At 43.3% G+C, this 22804-nt stretch overlaps 1 protein-coding gene across 1 annotated transcript in view; it reads right to left on the minus strand.

Annotated features, from left to right (window-relative positions):
* Positions 1 to 22804, minus strand: part of LOC138351715 (ryncolin-4-like) — a 413646-nt gene that overhangs the window by 379630 nt on the left and 11212 nt on the right. Inside the window, exon 2 of the mRNA XM_069303739.1 lies at positions 16412 to 16528. Coding sequence (XP_069159840.1) covers positions 16412 to 16528 — 117 coding nt within the window. The remainder of the gene's footprint in view (positions 1 to 16411; positions 16529 to 22804) is intronic.

Below are 22804 nucleotides of genomic sequence, written 5' to 3' on the forward strand. Positions count from 1 at the left end.
GTGGATGTATTACCTGTGAATTCTGGGGTTAGTAATAAGTTTACAGACACTTATCTGGAATTCATCATCAAGGGAGTGAATGGTCAACTGGTGGATTTATCATCTATAGCTTTGGAGTTGGCTATTGATCTAACCGAAGAAGATGGAATAACGCCTTTAGGAGATGCTAAAAACGCATCGTTGGTGAATGGATTATCGCAAACTCTATTCAAATCCGCTATTGTGTATTTAAACGAAACAGTAGTTGAAACCAGCTCATTATTCTCATTCTGGTCATACGTAAAGTTATTATCTACGATTTCTGGGTGTAAGGCTAACCGCTATGATAAACTGTCACAGTTTTTTAACCGAGTCGATCCTGGTAAAATTGAAGCTGGTTATTTCACTAATGCCTTGGCTAGTGAGAAGCAGCGGATGACTGATATGAAAACGAGTGGTGTGAATACTTGTTTTAAACTAATGCTGGATGTCACATCCGTTAGTGAATACGTTTTGAATAATGTGGACATCAGGGTGAGGCTCGAACTTCAACCTGATAAGTGGCTTATACTCAGCGATAATGAACACGCTAATTTTAAATACAATATCAAGTCTACACGTCTATGGGTGGATCGAGTATTGCCATACCCTGAAGGATTAGTAGCCATTAATAAAGCCATGGTCCAGAACAACTCTCCTATTACGTATACTTTTAATAAAACTTTATACAAAACGTATATATTGGGCACAGGTCAACGCTCTATTACAATGGACCAGCCGTGGGGGACTGTTATACCAGAACATTTATATATGATCATCCTTGATATGGAGGCTGTGTCTGGTGCATATAATCGCAACCCGCTTTATTTGGAAAACTGCGAGCTTAGTAGAGTATTAATATCACAGAATAGCACTAATATTGTCAATATTGGGTGTGACTTCCCTCATAACTGCGCCAAGTTGTATTACACAGCATTACAAGCCTTAGGCTTCGATAAAGACAATATATTATCTTATGACACATATGTGAATGGTGGAACCATACTGGCCTTTTATTTACAACCTGAGGATATAGATGACACCATCCCAATTGAAAAAAGTGGTAATCTGAGGATCGCTTTGGAATTTAAACGCAGTGTGGCTAGAAATAAAGTCATACTAGTTTACGGCTCTACAACAGGTGTGATCAGCATTAACGCGGATCGTCGCGTTATTTGCGATACTCGAGGATAAAATACTAATATGAATTGTTTGGAAATAAATGAGGCTATCAGAAGTAATTTAGGTGCTAGGGTAGACTATCTAGGATGTTTCCTAGCTGATGACGTACGGAAAATACTGACAAAAATACATAAAAAAAGACCTGTGGTGTTCATAATGAACACTCTGGAGTCGGGTTCTCGTAATAAAATGGGTCATTGGATAACATTCTATGTAAATAAGGATGAAGGTAGAAGTGAGATAGTTATACTAGACAGCTATGCCAATCCTGCAATAGGATCTTATTCAAGATATTTCGATGAGTTTATGTCTTACTTCCAAGACTATACCCTATATATTATGAAGAAAAGGATTCAATCCTTGAATAGTTACTTCTGTGGGAATTACGCCGTTTATTTTGCATATCATTTTTGCAGACTAGGCTTAAAGGCGGCCCTGCTTCACTTTGATGAAGCGTTTAAATATGGTCAATTTCGCAAGAATGATGAAAAAGTGTTGAAATTCAATTACGCTCAGATGAAAATGCCTGTGTGTAGGCAAACATTCTGCTTAAACGGTAGTGATGCTGAGTGTGAATCGCTGTGTGACGAAGTTGGTTAGGATGATACTGCGGTGAGTAATACTTTATGTAGGATTGAATGATGAACATAATAATGACTGTATTTATGTTTACAACATTGACAACAACGAAACTTATAACCTTTATCCCTTTCTACAGATTGACTGATTGACTAGCGTGTCGGGAAGGACCGATGGACTGAATGAAAGCCTTTCTACATCTGTCTGCTAGCTAAACCACCAAGAAGAAGTCTTATTATTATTATTATTATTATTATTATTATTATTAGTATTATTATTATTATCGTTGTAAATCGCTTAAGTGTTTAATAAAGAAATAAATTTATATAATGTGTTTACTTTTCCCTCGTTATTGCTCTCACCATGTTGATCACGTTGCGATATAGCTTACACATACTAAAAGAGAATGCACGGAACAATGGTTGATGGTATGGGAGCGGGTGGGGATGAGGGGTGTGAGTGATTGATTGATTGATGGCTGACAGGTGTGGGTCTGTCGTATGTACCTCGCGCCTCCTTACAGGAAATCCACAGTGTATGGGAAGTCGTCGTGGGGCGAACATCTCCACTCTGAAGACAACGAAAACCTTTTAGACAAATGGCCCCCAGTTCCGCAGGAGAGTGCTCTCTCACCCCTCAACACTTGCGACTTCCTGTAGGGAAGCTAATGGACGTCCAGGGCTTCCTCTCAGCTATGGGGTTCTCCTCTCCCTCCCCCCCCTCACCCCTCCCCAAACAACATATCCAATATGCTGGTTCCCCTCTCTTCCTCTACTCACGATCATCAAACTAATATTAACCTCACTCAGGATTAAGTCTACGCTAAACACATATACATATTCATTTCACTCCTTCCTCTTACTCCACCACTTACTCTCACACAACAAGAACTCCAATCTTTCCTGACCACTTACCATATCCCCCGAGGACTAGAGCGACGCGCTCCAATTACCTCCATCACATGTCATAACATCCGGGAAATTCCCATCCCAAATCCCATGTGACGACGACGACGCACACCACCTGGCACCCAACAACATGTCCTCCACTCTTTCCTACCACATACCCAAACACCGGACGCTCACACGCGTCCGAAACGCGCCAAAACTTCCGGGAAATTCCCCCAAACCCCTGAGGACTACGACGACGCGCGCGGCACCTGTCGGCTGGCACTCACCTGAAGGTGACTGCCACCTGGCAGGTGCCGCGCGCGTCGTCGTAGTCCTCAACCACACTACTCCCCTTGTGTTAAATAGCCTGTCTTTATCAACCCTGTCGATTCCCTTGAGAATCTTGAATGTGGTGATCATGTCCCCCCTAACTCTTCTGTCTTCCAACGAAGTGAGGTTTAATTCCCGTAGTCTCTCCTCGTAGCTCATACCTCTCAGCTCGCATACTAGTCTGGTGGCAAACCTTTGAACCTTTTCCAGTTTAGTCGTATGCTTGACTAGATATGGACTCCATGCTGCAGCCGCATACTCCAGGATTGGTCTGACATATGTGGTATATAATGTTCTGAAAGATTCCTTACACAAGTTTCTGAAGGCCGTTCATATGTTAGCCAACCTGGCATATGCTGCTGATGTTATCCTCTTGATATGAGCTTCAGGGGACAGGTCTGGCGTGATATCAACCCCCAGATCTTTCTCTCTCCCTGACTCTTGAAGCATTTCATCACCCAAATGATACCTTGTATCAGGTCTCCTGCTTCCTACCCCTATCTTCATTACATTACATTTGCTTGGGTTAAACTCTAACAGCCATTTGTTCGACCATTCCTGCAGCGTGTCCAGGTCTTCTTGAAGCCTCAAGCTGTCCTTCTCTGTCTTAATCCTTCTCATAATTTTGGGGTCGTCAGCAAACATTGAGAGGAATGAGTCTATACCCTCTGGGAGGTTATTTACGTATATCAGAAACAGGATAGTTCCTAGTACAGAGCCCTGTGGGACTCCACTGGTGACTTCACACCATTCTGAGGTCTCACCCCTCACTGTAAATCTCTGCTTCCTATTGCTTAGGTACTCTCTTATCCACTGGAGCGCCCTACCAGTTACTCCTGCCTGTTTCTCCAGCTTATGCATCAACCCTTAATGGGGTACTGTGTCAAAGGCTTTCCGACAGTCCAAAAAAATGCAGTCCGCCCATTCTTCTCTTTCTTGCTTAATCTTTGTCACCTGGTCGTAGCATTCTATCAAGCCTGTAAGGCAAGATTTACCCTCCCTGAACCCATGTTGATGGGTTGTCACGAAGTCTCTTCTTTCCAGATGTGTTACTAGGTTTTTTCTCACAATCTTCTCCAACACCTTGCATGGTATACAAGTTAAGGACATTGGCCTGTAGTTCAGCGCCTCTTGTCTGTCACCCTTTTTGTATATTGGTACTGCATTAGCAGTCTTCCATATTTCTGGTAGGTCTCCCGTTTCCAGTGACCTACTATACACTTTGGAGAGTATCAAGCAAAGTGCTCCTGCACACTCTTTCAATACCCATGGTGAGATTCAGTCCGGCGCAACAGCTTTTCTCACATCCAGCTCCAATAGGTGCTTCTTGACCTCATCTCTTGTAATTTCGAACCTACCCAAGGTCACCTGGTTTGCTGCCACCTCTCCTAGCGCCGTGACTTCTCCCTGTCCTATTGTAAAGACCTCCTGGAACCTTTTGTTGAGTTCTTCACACACCATTTTGTCATTCTCTGTGTACCTGTCCTCGCCCACCATAAGTTTCATCACCTGTTCCTTCACTGTTGTCTTCCTCCTGATGTGACTGTGTATTAGCTTTGGTTCTGTCTTGGCTTTATTAGCTATATCATTTTCATACCTTTTCTCAGCTGCTCTTCTCACACTAACATACTCGTTCCTGGTTCTCTGGTATCTCTCTCTACTATCTGGTGTTCTGTTATTACGGAAGTTCCTCCATGCTCTTTTGTTCAGCTCCTTTGCTTTCATACATTCCTTATTAAACCATGGATTCATCCTTTGCTTCTCTGTTTTTTCCTGTCGGGCTGGGACAAACCTGCTTACAGCCTCCTGACATTTTTGGGTGACATAGTCCATCATGTCTTGCACGGACTTGGTTCTGAGTTCTGTGTCCCAATGTATATCCCATAGGAATTTATTCATCTCCTCATAGTTTCCCTTTCGGTACGCCAGCCCTTTGTTTCCTAATTCATTTTTGGGGGTGATAATTCCTAGCTCAACCAGGTACTCAAAGCTCTATACACTATGATCACTCATTCCCAAGGGGGCTTCCAACTTAACTTCCCTTATATCTGACTCATTTAGGGTAAATATCAGATCAAACAAGGCTGGTTCATCCCCTCCTCTCATTCTTGTCGGTCCCTTGACATGTTGACTTAGAAAGTTTCTTGTTGCCACATCCAGCAGCTTAGCTCTCCATGTGTCTGGGCCTCCATGTGGGTCTCTGTTCACCCAATCAATCTTCCCATGGTTGAAGTCTCCCGTGATTAGTAGTCTGGATCCGTTCCTGCTAGCCACAGAAGCTGCTCTCTCTATTATATTGATGGTGGCCAAGTTGTTACTAAAAATATTCCTATCTGGGTCTTCTGTCATTCGGTGGGGGGTTATATATGACTGTTTCTATAATTTCCTGTCCTCCAGTTGCTATGGTGCCTAATAAGTAGTCACTGAAACCTTCACAGCTCTGAATTACCATCTCTTCGAAACTCCAACCTTCTCTTAGTAGCAAAGCTACACCATCTCATCCTCTCCCTTCTATCTCTTCCCTCACTACATAGTAGCCCTGTGGAAACACTGCGTTTGTTATGATTTTCGTTAGCTTTGTTTCTGTGAGTGCTATTATGTCTGAGTTTTCTTCTAGTGCCCATTCTGTGAGTTCACTTGTTTTATTTGTAATCCCATCTATGTTAGTGTACATTGCCTTGAAGCTCACTTTCTTCTGTTCATTTTCTTGTCCCTTTCTTGGCGAGCATTCTGCTGGTGTGTGAAGCTGTTTTGTGGGTGAGAAGATCTGTGAGGTGGTTTGCAGGGTCTCAGAGGATTTTGGGGTGGGGGGTGGGGGTTTAAGGGAAGGGGGGACAGGTAGGGTGTGGGTTAAGGAGATAGGGGGGACATGGAGGATACGGGGTGAGGGGGAGGAGGGATAGGGAGGGTATGGGATGGAGGGGGGACAGGGGGGGGGGAAATGGGAGCGGGGACATGGGGGAAAGGTTGGAGGGGGGATAGGTGGGAGGGGGGACATGATGGGAATGGGGATGGGGATGGGGTGACAGTGTCAGAATGGGGGTTATGGGTGGGGGCAGGTAGGGTGAGGGGAAGGGAGTGTTTCCATGCAGAGGGGGTGGTGGTGTTGCCCTCCCCTCTGGTGTTGCTGGGATGCTGGTTTTGAGTTCCCCTCTTGTCCCTGGGACTGTTGTGTTGGGGGCTGTGATTTCCTGGTTTGTTCCTCTCTCCCTGCGCTTCCTCCTTGCCTCTGCAGCCCTGGCTCTCTCCTCCTTCGTCCTGTCCCTCTGCAGGAATACTTTTTTGTATCCCTCCACATGTTGCAGATGACTCTTCCTTTCGAGAGTATCCTCCTTCGTGGTTTCGTTTGTAAACACCGTCTTCACAAGTCGGTTTCTGTCCTTGTTGTACCAGCCCAACCTGAAAACCTTCTCAATGTTTTGTTCAGCCCCTTCCATCTGTAACCCCTTCAGTAGCCCATGTACTGCCTCTTTATCCTTGCTATTCCATTGTTGCCTGTTGGATCCTTCCTGTTCTTTGATGCCTACAACTACCACTGATCTTATTCTCTCCAGCAGCTGAGTGGTGCACCTTGCTGCTTCCTGTGATGTAGCTGCTTGCATCGCTACCTCCCTCACTGTGTCCATTGCTTCTGAGCTCTTTTTCAGTCTTTCCACAAATGTTTCAGGTACAGAAGCATTTCCTTCCAATGTAACATTCCCACCTTCCCATTGGATGATAATCTGATGCTCGGTCTTTTTATTTTTCTCTGTGAGGGATTTGATCTCCTCCCTTGCTGATGTCAGCTCACTTTGCAGATTGTTAATTGTAATCCTCATTTCATGCATCTCCCTCCTGAATTCCTCCAGAACTTGGGTTAACATTTCCTTCGTTTGGTCACTCTGGCTGTTTCCTGTGTCCCTGTTACGTCCTCTTGCCATTTTGCCTCTTGTCAAGAGAGAGAGCAAGAGAGAGAGAACAAGAGAGAGAGAACAAGAGAGAGAGAGAGAGCAAAAGAGAGAGAGTGAGAGAGAGAGAGAGAGAGAGAGAGAGAGAGAGAGAGAGAGAGAGAGAGAGAGAGAGAGAGAGAGAGAGAGAGAGAGAGAGAGAGAGAGAGAGAGAGAGAGAGAGAGAGAGAGAGAGAGAGAGAGAGAACAGAGAGAACTTGTGTGTGTGTGCGTGTGTGCGCGTGGGATGGGGGTTACGAGGAGGTGAGGTGTTGTCTGCAGCTTATGGTAGGTAAGAGAGGGGGTAAGAGAGGGGGTAAGAGAGGGGATGGATTATGAGTGAGGATTTATCCCCTTTCCACGAAAGGTGTTAATCCCTTCTAGCCTGACTGGACGTATGTGTGTGTGCGTGTGTTTGTTTTTGCATGTGCATGCGTGTGTGCATGCAAACGTACGTGTGTGCATGCAAACGTACGTGTACATGCGTGCGTGCGTGTGTTACGGGGGTCCCGTAAAATGTCAGCCTCTACTCAAAATGAGCCACTTTAATATTTTAAGTGTATCTGATATACTGAACAAGAATTTGGTAATATTTTACCTCTGTACACCTGAAGAATTGACCAGAGAGGGGTACCTACCTGTCAGCCTCCCGCTCACACAACCAGGTGAATAATTACGATGCTGGATAACGAAGTGCTCCGTCGTCGTCTCCCACGTTATGATTCACTAATCCAGTAGATTGATGATGGCGGTTCTTCTCTATCTAACACAAATCTCTGGATTCAGTCACTGTATCGGTGTGTCTGTTGTGTTACAGTTCACCAATTCACTGTACCACTGATCACTTGACCCAATACGTAAACAAAGCCTCGTGGGCCCTCCCACGTGGCCTGTCTGGTGAATTCACTGTTTAACACAAAGTTCTAGTAATAGCACTGTATTTTTTCTTTCCTATTCGCGGCGGTTATACGCTTTGTGATACCCCTAGATCTGTGATCTGTCACTGTAGCCTTAATTAACCCAAAAATATTGGCGTTTATTGTAGTGTGTGACCCCAACGACCCTCCCACGCGGCTGGCTGAACTGAACTGTGTGTGTGTGTGTGTGTGTGTGTGTGTGTGTGTGTGTGTGTGTGTGTGTGTGTGTGTGTGTGTGTGTGTGTGTGTGTGTGTGTGTGTGTGTGTGTGTGTGTGTGTGTGTGTGTGTGTGTGTGTGTGTGTGTGTGTTTGTGTGTGTGTGTGTGTACTCACCTAGTTGTGTCTGCAGGATCGAGCATTGACTCTTGGATCCCGTCTTTCGAGCATCGGTTGTTTACAGCAATGATTCCTGTCCCATTTCCCTATCATACCTGGTTTTAAAATTATGAATAGTATTTGCTTCCACAACCTGTTTCTGAAGTGCATTCCATTTTCCCACTACTCTCACGCTAAAAGAAAACTTCCTAACATCTCTGTGACTCATCTGAGTTTCAAGCTTCCATCCATGCCCCCTCGTTCTGTTACTATTCCGTGTGAACATTTCGTCTATGTCCACTCTGTCAATCCCTCTGAGTATCTTATACGTTCCTATCATGTCCCCCCTCTCCCTTCTTCTTTCTAGTGTCGTAAGGCACAGTGTGTGTGTGTGTGTGTGTGTGTGTGTGTGTGTGTGTGTGTGTGTGTGTGTGTGTGTGTGTGTGTGTGTGTGTGTGTGTGTGTGTGTGTGTGTGTGTGTGTGTGTGTGTGTGTGTAATTACCTAAGTGTAATTACCCAAGTGTAGTTACAGGATGAGAGCTACGCTCGTGGTGTCCCGTCTTCCCAGCACTCTTTGTCATATAACGCTTTGAAACTAATGACGATCTTGGCCTCCACCACCTTCTCACTTAGCTTGTTCCAACTGTCTACCACTCTATTTGCGAAAGTGAATTTTCTTATATTTTTTCGGCATCTGTGTTTAGCTAGTTTATATCTATGACCTCTTGTTCTTAAATTTCCAGGTCTCAGGAAATCTTCCCTATCGATTTTATCAATTCCGGTTACTATTTTGTATGTAGTGATCATATCACCTCTTTTTCTTCTGTCTTCCAGTTTTGGCATATTCAATGCCTCTAACCTCTCTTCGTAGCTCTTGCCCTTTAGTTCTGGGAGCCACTTAATAGTATGTCTTTGCACCTTTTCCAGTTTATTGATGTGCTTCTTAAGATATGGGCACCACACAACCGCTGCATATTCTAGCTTTGGCCTAACAAAAGTCGTGAACACTTTCTTTAGTATATCGCCATCCATGTATTTAAAAGCAATTCTGAAGTTAGAAAGCGTGGCATAGGCTCCTTGCACAATATTCTTTATGTGGTCCTCAGGTGATAGTTTTCTATCTAGAACCACCTCTCTTTCTTTATCAGAATTCTTTAAAGATTTCTCACATAATCCACTCTGTCAATCCCTCTGAGTATCTTATACGTTCCTATCATGTCCCCCCTCTCCCTTCTTCTTTCTAGTGTCGTAAGGCACAGTGTGTGTGTGTGTGTGTGTGTGTGTGTGTGTGTGTGTGTGTGTGTGTGTGTGTGTGTGTGTGTGTGTGTGTGTGTGTGTGTGTGTGTAATTACCTAAGTGTAATTACCCAAGTGTAGTTACAGGATGAGAGCTACGCTCGTGGTGTCCCGTCTTCCCAGCACTCTTTGTCATATAACGCTTTGAAACTAATGACGATCTTGGCCTCCACCACCTTCTCACTTAGCTTGTTCCAACTGTCTACCACTCTGCGAAAGTGAATTTTCTTATATTTTTTCGGCATCTGTGTTTAGCTAGTTTATATCTATGACCTCTTGTTCTTAAATTTCCAGGTCTCAGGAAATCTTCCCTATCGATTTTATCAATTCCGGTTACTATTTTGTATGTAGTGATCATATCACCTCTTTTTCTTCTGTCTTCCAGTTTTGGCATATTCAATGCCTCTAACCTCTCTTCGTAGCTCTTGCCCTTTAGTTCTGGGAGCCACTTAATAGTATGTCTTTGCACCTTTTCCAGTTTATTGATGTGCTTCTTAAGATATGGGCACCACACAACCGCTGCATATTCTAGCTTTGGCCTAACAAAAGTCGTGAACACTTTCTTTAGTATATCGCCATCCATGTATTTAAAAGCAATTCTGAAGTTAGAAAGCGTGGCATAGGCTCCTTGCACAATATTCTTTATGTGGTCCTCAGGTGATAGTTTTCTATCTAGAACCACCTCTCTTTCTTTATCAGAATTCTTTAAAGATTTCTCACATAATCCACTCTGTCAATCCCTCTGAGTATCTTATACGTTCCTATCATGTCCCCCCTCTCCCTTCTTCTTTCTAGTGTCGTAAGGCACAGTGTGTGTGTGTGTGTGTGTGTGTGTGTGTGTGTGTGTGTGTGTGTGTGTGTGTGTGTGTGTGTGTGTGTGTGTGTGTGTGTGTGTGTGTGTGTGTGTGTGTGTGTGTGTGTAATTACCTAAGTGTAATTACCCAAGTGTAGTTACAGGATGAGAGCTACGCTCGTGGTGTCCCGTCTTCCCAGCACTCTTTGTCATATAACGCTTTGAAACTAATGACGATCTTGGCCTCCACCACCTTCTCACTTAGCTTGTTCCAACTGTCTACCACTCTATTTGCGAAAGTGAATTTTCTTATATTTTTTCGGCATCTGTGTTTAGCTAGTTTATATCTATGACCTCTTGTTCTTAAATTTCCAGGTCTCAGGAAATCTTCCCTATCGATTTTATCAATTCCGGTTACTATTTTGTATGTAGTGATCATATCACCTCTTTTTCTTCTGTCTTCCAGTTTTGGCATATTCAATGCCTCTAACCTCTCTTCGTAGCTCTTGCCCTTTAGTTCTGGGAGCCACTTAATAGTATGTCTTTGCACCTTTTCCAGTTTATTGATGTGCTTCTTAAGATATGGGCACCACACAACCGCTGCATATTCTAGCTTTGGCCTAACAAAAGTCGTGAACACTTTCTTTAGTATATCGCCATCCATGTATTTAAAAGCAATTCTGAAGTTAGAAAGCGTGGCATAGGCTCCTTGCGCAATATTCTTTATGTGGTCCTCAGGTGATAGTTTTCTATCTAGAACCACCTCTCTTTCTTTATCAGAATTCTTTAAAGATTTCTCACATAATCCACTCTGTCAATCCCTCTGAGTATCTTATACGTTCCTATCATGTCCCCCCTCTCCCTTCTTCTTTCTAGTGTCGTAAGGCACAGTGTGTGTGTGTGTGTGTGTGTGTGTGTGTGTGTGTGTGTGTGTGTGTGTGTGTGTGTGTGTGTGTGTGTGTGTGTGTGTGTGTGTGTGTGTGTGTGTGTGTGTGTGTGTGTGTGTGTGTGTGTGTGTGTGTGTGTGTGTGTGTGTGTGTGTGTGTGTGTGTGTGTGTGTAATTACCTAAGTGTAATTACCCAAGTGTAGTTACAGGATGAGAGCTACGCTCGTGGTGTCCCGTCTTCCCAGCACTCTTTGTCATATAACGCTTTGAAACTAATGACGATCTTGGCCTCCACTACCTTCTCACTTAGCTTGTTCCAACTGTCTACCACTCTATTTGCGAAAGTGAATTTTCTTATATTTTTTCGGCATCTGTGTTTAGCTAGTTTATATCTATGACCTCTTGTTCTTAAATTTCCAGGTCTCAGGAAATCTTCCCTATCGATTTTATCAATTCCGGTTACTATTTTGTATGTAGTGATCATATCACCTCTTTTTCTTCTGTCTTCCAGTTTTGGCATATTCAATGCCTTTAACCTCTCTTCGTAGCTCTTGCCCTTTAGTTCTGGGAGCCACTTAATAGTATGTCTTTGCACCTTTTCCAGTTTATTGATGTGCTTCTTAAGATATGGGCACCACACAACCGCTGCATATTCTAGCTTTGGCCTAACAAAAGTCGTGAACACTTTCTTTAGTATATCGCCATCCATGTATTTAAAAGCAATTCTGAAGTTAGAAAGCGTGGCATAGGCTCCTTGCACAATATTCTTTATGTGGTCCTCAGGTGATAGTTTTCTATCTAGAACCACCTCTCTTTCTTTATCAGAATTCATTAAAGATTTCTCACATAATATATAGGTTGTGTGGGGTTTATGTTCTCCTATTCCACATTCCATAACATGGCATTTATTAACATTAAATTCCATTTGCCAAGTGGTGCTTCATATACTTATTTTGTCCAGGTCATCTTGAAGGGCATGACAATCATCTAAGTTTCTTATCCTTCCTATTATCTTAGCATCATCAGCAAACATGTTCATATAATTCTGTATACCAACTGGTAGATCATTTATGTAGACAATAAACATCACTGGTGCAAGAACTGAACCCTGTGGTACTACACTTGTGACATTTCTCCAGTCCGATACATTGCCTCTGACCAGTGCAATTTGTTGTTTATGAATTTATAGAATAGACCTGGTTCTGTTTTACATTTGTCTGCAATCCCTTTTTCAAAATTTCTTTCTGCCTCTCTCCTCACTGCCGTATAGTTGTTTCTCGCATCATTGTATCGCGGGTATGTTTGGGGTTTTGGCCTCTTCCTGTATTGATTCCATTTTTGTGTCTTTTGGTCTCTGGCCCTCTCGCACTTTCTGTTGAACCAATCCTGTTTCCTTTTTCTGCTTCTCTGTTTTGGTATAAATTTTTTTGTGCCTTTATCATATATTTCACAAAACTTGACATACATCTCATTCACTTCCTTGCCTAGCAAAAAGTCTGTCCAATTATATCCACTAAAAAAAATTCTGAGGTTGCCATAATGTCCTCTTCTAAAGTCAGGTATTTCAATTGCATCAACCTTCATATTTTCTTCCAGACTATAACGCATTGCATATTTGATTCCCCAAAAAGACAATGTGTGTGTGTGTGTGTGTGTGTGTGTGTGTGTGCGTGTGTGTGTGTGTGTTTGGTGGGTTTATGTTCCTTGGTGTGGGAGATTCTGGAGTGTGTGTGTTGGGGGGGATGGGGAGTACTATTATGTAAACAATGTTATAAACACTGTAGGTGTGTATGGGAGGCTTTGTCAGTAACATGTGATCCATCTTGAGGTCAGGAATGGTTTGGGGTTTGACCCCAGCGAGATTTTGGAAATAGCCAACAGTTTCATACATCTTTGTAACTTATACAACCTTTGTATTAACCACAAGTAGTTACTAAAATCACTGATTTGTAGATTTAATCATCATTATGATTTATATTAAACATATTGCCAGATTCTTCCTAGTCAGAGTGACGACGTGAGGAACGACTGGCAGAAACATGAATTCTTTCCACATTTAGTTGGATTTATAACAGAGTCCAGTTTATCATTTCTTTTACTAAAAATAGTTACTTACTAATAAGTTTTAATTTCGTAGCCTACTACTGCTTACTGGAACTCCTTTATTTAGTTGATATTAAACATTCTAGAGGAAATTATTTTAATGTAAATGATTTCACTTTAATTTCCTCGATTAGCTGCGTGACTTTAATAAATCAATTTATGTTACGCGAAATTATATTTTAACACAGAAGAATTAAATGTGACATCAATACTCGTCACCACCTCATATATATATATATATATATATATATATATATATATATATATATATATATATATATATATATATATATATATATATATATATATATATATATATATATATATATATATATATATATATATATATATATATATATATATATATATATATCCATAAACGCTCGAGATGACTATCGAGAGCCGCACATGGACATTGGGAAGAGGAGGAAGACGCGAGAACGTGACCAGTCACCACACGACTCGGACGCCTTTAGTAGCGTGCAACAGAGAGCTACGTTTCGATCGTGCTTATTTCGCTCCCACAACCAGTAGAGCGGTGCCACGTCATTTGGCACATTTAGCCGTGTCCCAGAGTTAGTATATCTGCAATTCTATAGTCAGCGCCCTTCAAGCAGCAGCTGGAGGACGAAGGATTGCACAGTTCTCTACATCAACGGACACGCGGCTCGGCAACTATTATTTCCTGTTTGTTACCATGTGGCCACAGTTAACATTTAGGCTAGTTGTCGTTATGCCGTATATAAAATAACAAAATCCCGTACGTGTCTTTAGCAGTTTTATAATCTAAATATGCGATTATATTCATTATTTGTGCAGAAGAAATTTACAGTGCTTGAACATAAATTGCACAGATATTTGCAGGAGGTTTTTACAATGATCATCATACCTTTCAGGAAGATTTCCTTAATTTAGGATGTACTTGTAGTTTGTATGTAGAAGATTTCTACAATGTAATTGCCTTCCAGCTCCGAGTCGACGTCAACCGAAGTGCTAGGCTTCCCCATCCTCACGTGCAACAATTTGCCCTATGCAACACGTCATCGGTGGAACGTGGCAACTGATTACACCTCTCTAGTTTTACAGCTAAGCTGTTCATGTTTACTCGTAGTAATAACTCCGTAGTTGTATTAGTGATCTCCCGAGATCAATTATACTAACCCATTGATTTACCACATACTCTACTATACTATCCAGTAGTATATTGAGGTGCATTTACCTCTAATTAATATTATATAATCAACCTTATTTACTTTCATAATTTATTTACTCTGGTGAGGAACCAGCACCAGAATAATGCTAGGGATGCATTAATCTTTTAGCATGTGACCTCCAAATTTTGTGCAGGTTAATTTGTCTCCCTTTACGTAAGAAATACAGTTTCACTAAGATCCATAGGACACTAGTTCTTGGTATCTGTTTCATCCATTGTCTCATTTTGTTTTCCACTTTTTCTCAAAAAGTGATGGTCCTTCACAGCTATCGAAATGTTTTATTTTAATTACAAATTATTGGAGTCAGATTTTCCCACCCGAGTGGTGTAGCCAGCCCGTGTGCGCCGCCTTGCTCCCAGTGCTACTGCACCTCACCCAGCCGCTCGTTCTGTCTTCTTCTCACCCTTCTCTGTCTCTCGCCTTGTTTCTCTGTTTCTTACTGTCTGTCTCTGCCTCACTTTCTCTGTTTCTGCTTCACTTTCTCTGTTTCTGCCTCTCTGTCTCGGTCTCTCTATCTCTGCCTCTCTGTTTCTGCCTCTGCCTCTCTCTCTCGGTCTCTGCCACTCTGCCTCTGTCTCTTCATCTCTGTCTCTCTGTCTCTGCCTCTATGTCTCTGCCTCTCTGTCTCTGCCCCTCTGTCTCTGCCCCTCTGTCTCTACCTCTATGTCTCTGCCTCTCTGTCTCTACATCTCTGTCTCTGCCCCTCTGTCTCTACCTCTATGTCTCAGTCTCTGCCTCTGCCCCTCTGTCTCTGCCTCTCTGTCTCTGTCTCTGCCCCTCTGTCTCTGCCTCTCTGTCTCTGCCTCTTCATCTCTGTCTCTGCCCCTCTGTCTCTGCCTCTCTGTCTCTTCATCTCTATCTCTGCCTCTCTCCTCTCTTTCTTCTCATTCCTCTTCTCTCTCTCTCTCTCTCTCTCCTTCTGTCTCTCTCCCTTTGTTTCTCACCTCTCTCTTTCTGTCTGCCTCTCCATCTCTCCCCTTTTCTCCCTGTCTGTCAATATTTTTCTAAATTAAATAAATAAAATCAGTCTCCGTGGTGTACTGGTAAGACACTCGCCTGGCGTTCCGCGAGCGCTATGTCATGGGTTCGTATCCTGGCCGGGGAGGATTTACTGGGCGCAATTCCTTAACTGTAGCCTCAGTTTAACGCAACAGTAAAAATGTGTACTTGAATGAAAAAACGATTCTTCGCGGCAGGGGATCGTATTCCAGGGCAACCCGTTCTCGCAAATTCGTAAAGTCAATATTGACTTATTAACTACGTGCATAGGTGATATACTAAACATAATAGATACCCTTAAAAAGATTCATAGAAAACACCGACCTTACCTAACCTTGTTAGTATCTTAAGATAAGCATCTTATTGCTTCGTAATTACAATTATTACTTAACCTATACCTATTATAGGTTAGGTAATAATTGTAATTACGAAGCAATAAGATGCTTATCTTAACATACTAAGTAGGTTAGGTAAAGTCGGTATTTTCTATGAATCTTTTTAAGGGTATCTATTATGTTAAGTATGTCACCTATGCACATATTTAATAAGTCAATATTGACTTATTAAATTTGCGAGAACGGGTTGTCCAGGGACCTGCCCGAAACGCTACGCGTACTAGTGGCTGTACAAGAATGTAACAACTCTTGTATATATCTCAAAAAGAAAAAAAAGAAAATAAATAAATGCAGTAAATGTAATTATACCTAATAATTCCAATAATTAATAATTAAAATCAACATTTTAAAAATCGTTGCTCTAAAACATTATATCATAACATTTAAAACACTTTTATTAAAACATTATGACATCACGTTTATAATCGTATTTACCATTTCTCAAAACTTGTGTATGAAACATAATTTAAAACATGAATAAAACAATCAAATGTCGTTTTAAAAATATTTTGTAAAAGGGAAAAAGTAAGGTGGGCAGCCAGTACCAGCCTCAGTATTTCCACTTACCTAACCAATACTCAGTGGCGGCGTTACCGAAGCCGGTCTTGTAGGCCTCCCAGTCTCTGGTGAAGTTCACCGCAGGAACAACATTATTGTCTCTCCGGAGTAACACCGTCCATCCTCCTGAAGAACAAGTCATTGTTAGGTTCACAATGACACATAACTCCTGAGAACTTTATGAAACACTTTGTTTATATTATTATCAGGAAAAACTCCATAACTTAAATTCCATAAAAATTCCATATGAAGAAGTGTGATTATTTCATCTCCTCCCAATTCTAACAATTACCAGTAATTTAGGAAATGTTAAATTTTCAAAATGGCACCTCTAATGTTACCAGTGTTTCCCATGGTGGGTGATAGTGGTGCTGGTAGTGTCACCATGGTGGGTGATAGTGGTGCTGGTAGTGTCACCATGGTGGATGATAGTGGTGCTGGTAGTGTCACCATGGTGGGTGATAGTGGTGCTGGTAGTGTCACCATGGTGGGTGATAGTGGTGCTGGTAGTGTCACCATGGTGGGTGATAGTGGTGCTGGTAGTGTCACCATGGTGGGTGATAGTGGTGCTGGTAGTGTCACCATGGTGGATGATAGTGGTGCTGGTAGTGTCACCATGGTGGGTGATAGTGGTGCTGGTAGTGTCACCATGGTGGGTGATAGTGGTGCTGGTAGTGTCACCATGGTGGGTGATAGTGGTGCTGGTAGTGTCACCATGGTGGGTGATAGTGGTGCTGGTAGTGTCACCATGGTGGGTGATAGTGGTGCTGGTAGTGTCACCATGGTGGGTGATAGTGGTGCTGGTAGTGTCACCATGGTGGGTGATAGTAGTGCTGGTAGTGTCACCATGGTGGGTGATAGTGGTGCTGGTAGTGTCACCATGGTGGGTGATAGTGGTGCTGGTAGTGTCACCATGGTGGGTGATAGTGGTGCTGGTAGTGTCACCATGTTGCATGATAGTGGTGCTGGTAGTGTCACCATGGTGGGTGATAGTGGTGCTGGTAGTGTCACCATGGTGGGTGATAGTGGTGCTGGTAGTGTCACCATGGTGGGTGATAGTGGTGCTGGTAGTGTCACCATGGTGGGTGATAGTGGTGCTGGTAGTGTCACCATGGTGGGTGATAGTGGTGCTGGTAGTGTCACCATGGTGGGTGATAGTGGTGCTGGTAGTGTCACCATGGTGGGTGATAGTGGTACTGGTAGTGTCACCATGGTGGGTGATAGTGGTGCTGGTAGTGTCACCATGGTGGGTGATAGTGGTGCTGGTAGTGTCACCATGGTGGGTGATAGTGGTGCTGGTAGTGTCACCATGGTGGGTGATAGTGGTGCTGGTAGTGTCACCATGGTGGGTGATAGTGGTGCTGGTAGTGTCACCATGGTGGGTGATAGTGGTGCTGGTAGTGTCACCATGGTGGGTGATAGTGGTGCTGGTAGTGTCACCATGGTGGGTGATAGTGGTGCTGGTAGTGTCACCATGGTGGGTGATAGTGGTGCTGGTAGTCTCACCATGGTGGATGATAGTGGTGCTGGTAGTGTCACCATGGTGGGTGATAGTGGTGCTGGTAGTGTCACCATGGTGGGTGATAGTGGTGCTGGTAGTGTCACCATGTTGCATGATAGTGGTGCTGGTAGTGTCACCATGGTGGGTGATAGTGGTGCTGGTAGTGTCACCATGGTGGGTGATAGTGGTGCTGGTAGTGTCACCATGGTGGGTGATAGTGGTGCTGGTAGTGTCACCATGGTGGGTGATAGTGGTGCTGGTAGTGTCACCATGGTGGGTGATAGTGGTACTGGTAGTGTCACCATGGTGGGTGATAGTGGTGCTGGTAGTGTCACCATGGTGGGTGATAGTGGTGCTGGTAGTGTCACCATGGTGGGTGATAGTGGTGCTGGTAGTGTCACCATGGTGGATGATAGTGGTGCTGGTAGTGTCACCATGGTGGGTGATAGTGGTGCTGGTAGTGTCACCATGGTGGGTGATAGTGGTGCTGGTAGTGTCACCATGGTGGGTGATAGTGGTGCTGGTAGTGTCACCATGGTGGGTGATAGTGCTGCTGGTAGTGTCACCATGGTGGGTGATAGTGGTGCTGGTAGTGTCACCATGGTGGGTGATAGTGGTGCTGGTAGTGTCACCATGGTGGATGATAGTGGTGCTGGTAGTGTCACCATGGTGGGTGATAGTGGTGCTGGTAGTGTTAGCATGGTGGGTGATAGTGGTGCTGGTAGTGTCACCATGGTGGGTGATAGTGGTGCTGGTAGTGTCACCATGGTGGGTGATAGTGCTGCTGGTAGTGTCACCATGGTGGGTGATAGTGCTGCTGGTAGTGTCACCATGGTGGGTGATAGTGCTGCTGGTAGTGTCACCATGGTGGGTGATAGTGCTGCTGGTAGTGTCACCATGGTGGGTGATAGTGGTGCTGGTAGTGTCACCATGGTGGGTGATAGTGGTGCTGGTAGTGTCACCATGGTGGGTGATAGTGGTGCTGGTAGTGTCACCATGGTGGGTGATAGTGCTGCTGGTAGTATCACCATGGTGGGTGATAGTGCTGCTGGTAGTGTCACCATGGTGGATGATAGTGGTGCTGGTAGTGTCACCATGGTGGGTGATAGTGGTGCTGGTAGTGTCACCATGGTGGGTGATAGTGGTGCTGGTAGTGTCACCATGGTGGGTGATAGTGCTTCTGGTAGTGTCACCATGGTGGGTGATAGTGCTGCTGGTAGTGTCACCATGGTGGGTGATAGTGCTGCTGGTAGTGTCACCATGGTGGGTGATAGTGGTGCTGGTAGTGTCACCATGGTGGGTGATAGTGGTGCTGGTAGTGTCACCATGGTGGGTGATAGTGGTGCTGGTAGTGTCACCATGGTGGCGCTGGTAGTGTCACCATGGTGGGTGATAGTGCTGCTGGTAGTGTCACCATGGTTGATGATAGTGGTGCTGGTAGTGTCACCATGGTGGGTGATAGTGGTGCTGGTAGTGTCACCATGGTGGCGCTGGTAGTGTCACCAAGTCTATGTGGGTGGGGAAGAAGACAGGTTGACTAATTTAGCAGTTACCAGGGAGGATGATATTAAACAAACAGTGACACTCAAGCCAAACAAATCCCCTGGGCTAGACTAAGTGTTTGCCAGGGCATTTTTGCCCGAAACGCTGTGCGTATTAGTGGCTTTAGGTATTGTATTTATTAGCTCTATCTATAAATCCAACATTATGTTTGCAGCTCATTTTCTATGTATGTACTTTTACCTGTATAATTAATTCAATTGAAATGAATTGGATTGAATTGAATTGAATTAAGGAATGCAAAGAGGAGATTTGCGAGCTTTTCCATATTAAATAAATCATTAGAGTCAGGCAGAGTGCCAGAGTCTTGGAAGGTCCCTAATGTGGTTCCAATTTTCAAGCAAGGAGATAGACCACTTTCATCAAATTATCGGCCAATTAGCCTAACGTCTATTGTGGGAAAATTACTTGAATCGATAATTGTAAATACCATTCGTCCTCATCTTGAAAAGCATAAATTAATAAAGGATTCACAACATGGTTTTACAGATTGCCGATCATGTTTACCAAATTTGCTATCATTTTATTCCAGCATATTTGAGGCAGTTGACAGTGATAAGGTTTGTGATGTTGTGTACCTTGACTTGAGCAAAGCTAGGACTAAAAAGAATATACGAATGAAGATAACTGCAGAAGGCCTATTGGCCCATACGAGGCGGCTCCTGTTTATATCCACCCAATCCCATTCATATATATATATATATATATATATATATATATATATATATATATATATATATATATATATATATATATATATATATATATATATATAACTGAAAACTCACACCCCAGAAGTGACTCGAACCCATACTCCCAGCAGCAACGCAACTGGTATGTACAGGACGCCTTAATCCACTTGACCATCACGACCGGACAAAATGAGGTGATAGCCGAGGCTATTTGAACCACCCCACCACCGGCACTCGGATAGTAATCTTGGGCATAGCATTTTACCAAATCACCTCATTCTTTGAGGCACACGTGAGGAACACAAATGCGAACAAGCCTGAATGGTCCCCAGGACAATATGCAACTGAAAACTCACACCCCAGAAGTGACTCGAACCCATGATGGTCGTGATGGTCAAGTGGATTAAGGCGTCTTGTACATACCAGTTGCGTTGCTGCTGGAAGTATGGGTTCGAGTCACTTCTGGGGTGTGAGTTTTCAGTTGCATATTGTCCTGGGGACCATTCAGGCTTGTTCGCATTTGTGTTCCTCACGTGTGCCCCAAAGAATGAGGTGATTTGGTAAAATGCTATGCCCAAGATTACTATCCGCGTGCCGGCGGTGGGGTGGTTCAAATAGCCTCGGCTATCACTTCATTTTGTCCGGTCGTGATGGTCAAGAGGATTAAGGCGTCTTGTACATACCAGTTGCGTTGCTGCTGGGAGTATGGGTTCGAGTCACTTCTGGGGTGTGAATTTTCAGTTGCATATTGTCCTGGGGACCATTCAGGCTTGCTCGCATTTGTGTTCCTCACGTGTGCCCCAAAGAATGAGGTGATTTGGTAAAATGCTATGCCCAAGATTACTATCCGAGTGCCGGCAGTGGGGTGGTTCAAATAGCCTCAGCTATCACCTCATTTTGTCCGGTCGTGGTGGTCAAGTGGATTAAGGCGTCTTGTACATACCAGTTGCGTTGCTGCTGGGAGTATGGGTTCGAGTCACTTCTGGGGTGTGAGTTTTCAGTTGCATATTGTCCTGGGGACCATTCAGGCTTGTTCGCATTTGTGTTCCTCACGTGTGCCCCAAAGAATGAGGTGATTTGGTAAAATGCTATGCCCAAGATTACTATCCGAGTGCCGGCGGTGGGGTGGTTCAAATTGCCTCGGCTATCACCTCATTTTGTCCGGTCGTGATGGTCAAGTGGATTAAGGCGTCTTGTACATACCAGTTGCGTTGCTGCTGGGAGTATGGGTTCGAGTCACTTCTGGGGTGTGAGTTTTCAGTTGCATATTGTCCTGGGGACCATTCAGGCTTGTTTGCATATATATATATATATATATATATATATATATATATATATATATATATATATATATATATATATATATATATATATATATTTATATATATATATATATATATATATATATATATATATATATATATATATATATATATATATATTTGTTTTCACTGTTGGAGGTAATTAAAAAATCAATTCTCCAAAATTCATTTTTATTTCTAGTCTGACGCGACACTTGAGCGCGTTTTGTAAAACTTATTACATTTTCAAAGACTTTACACATACACAACTGAATAGAACTTACATATCTCCGATTTGTTTATATCTACATTTGAGTGAGGTGGATGGGGTGAGGTGGTATTTAATAGGGTATTAATTTCATCAACACAAGACAGAACACGAAACAATGAGTATTGAAATGGAAGTGATTGTAGAAAGCCTATTGGTCCATATTTCTTGATGCTTCTATATTGGAGCGGAGTCTTGAGGTGGGTAGAATATAGTTGTGCATTAATTGGCTGTTGATTGCTGGTGTTGACTTCTTAATGTGCAGTGCCTCGCAAACGTCAAGCCGTCTGATATCGCTGTATCTATCGATGATTTCTGTGTTGTTTACTAGGATTTCTCTGGCGATGGATTGGTTGTGGGAAGAGATTATATGTTCCTTAATGGAGCCCTGTTGCTTATGCATCGTTAAACGCCTAGAAAGAGATGTTGTTGTCTTGCCTATATGCTGGGTTTTTTGGAGCTTACAGTCCCCAAGTGGGCATTTGAAGGCATAGACGACGTTGGTCTCTTTTAAAGCGTTCTGCTTTGTGTCTGGAGAGTTTCTCATGAGTAGGCTGGCCATTTTTCTGATTTTATAGTAAATCGTCAGTTGTATCCTCTGATTTTTGTCTGTAGGGATAACGTTTCTATTAACAATATCTTTCAGGACCCTTTCCTCCGTTTTATGAGCTGTGGAAAAGAAGTTCCTGTAAAATAGTCTAATAGGGGGTATAGGTGTTGTGTTGTCTCTTCAGAGGTTGCATGGCGTTTCACTTTCCTTCTTATGATGTCTTCGACGAAACCACTGGAGAAGCCGTTGTTGACTAGGACCTGCCTTACCCTACAGAGTTCTTCGTCGACTTGCTTCCATTCTGAGCTGTGGCTGAGAGCACAGTCGACATATGCGTTAACAACACTCCTCTTGTACCTGTCTGGGCAGTCGCTGTTGGCATTCAGGCACATTCCTATGTTTGTTTCCTTAGTGTAGACTGCAGTGTGGAAACCTCCGCTCTTTTCCATGACTGTTACATCTAGAAAGGGCAGCTTTCCATCCTTTTCCATCTCGTAAGTGAAACGCAGCACGGAACTCTGCTCAAATGC

Source organism: Procambarus clarkii, chromosome 50 (assembly GCF_040958095.1).
Source record: "Procambarus clarkii isolate CNS0578487 chromosome 50, FALCON_Pclarkii_2.0, whole genome shotgun sequence".
NCBI classification, from domain to species: Eukaryota; Metazoa; Arthropoda; class Malacostraca; order Decapoda; family Cambaridae; genus Procambarus; species Procambarus clarkii.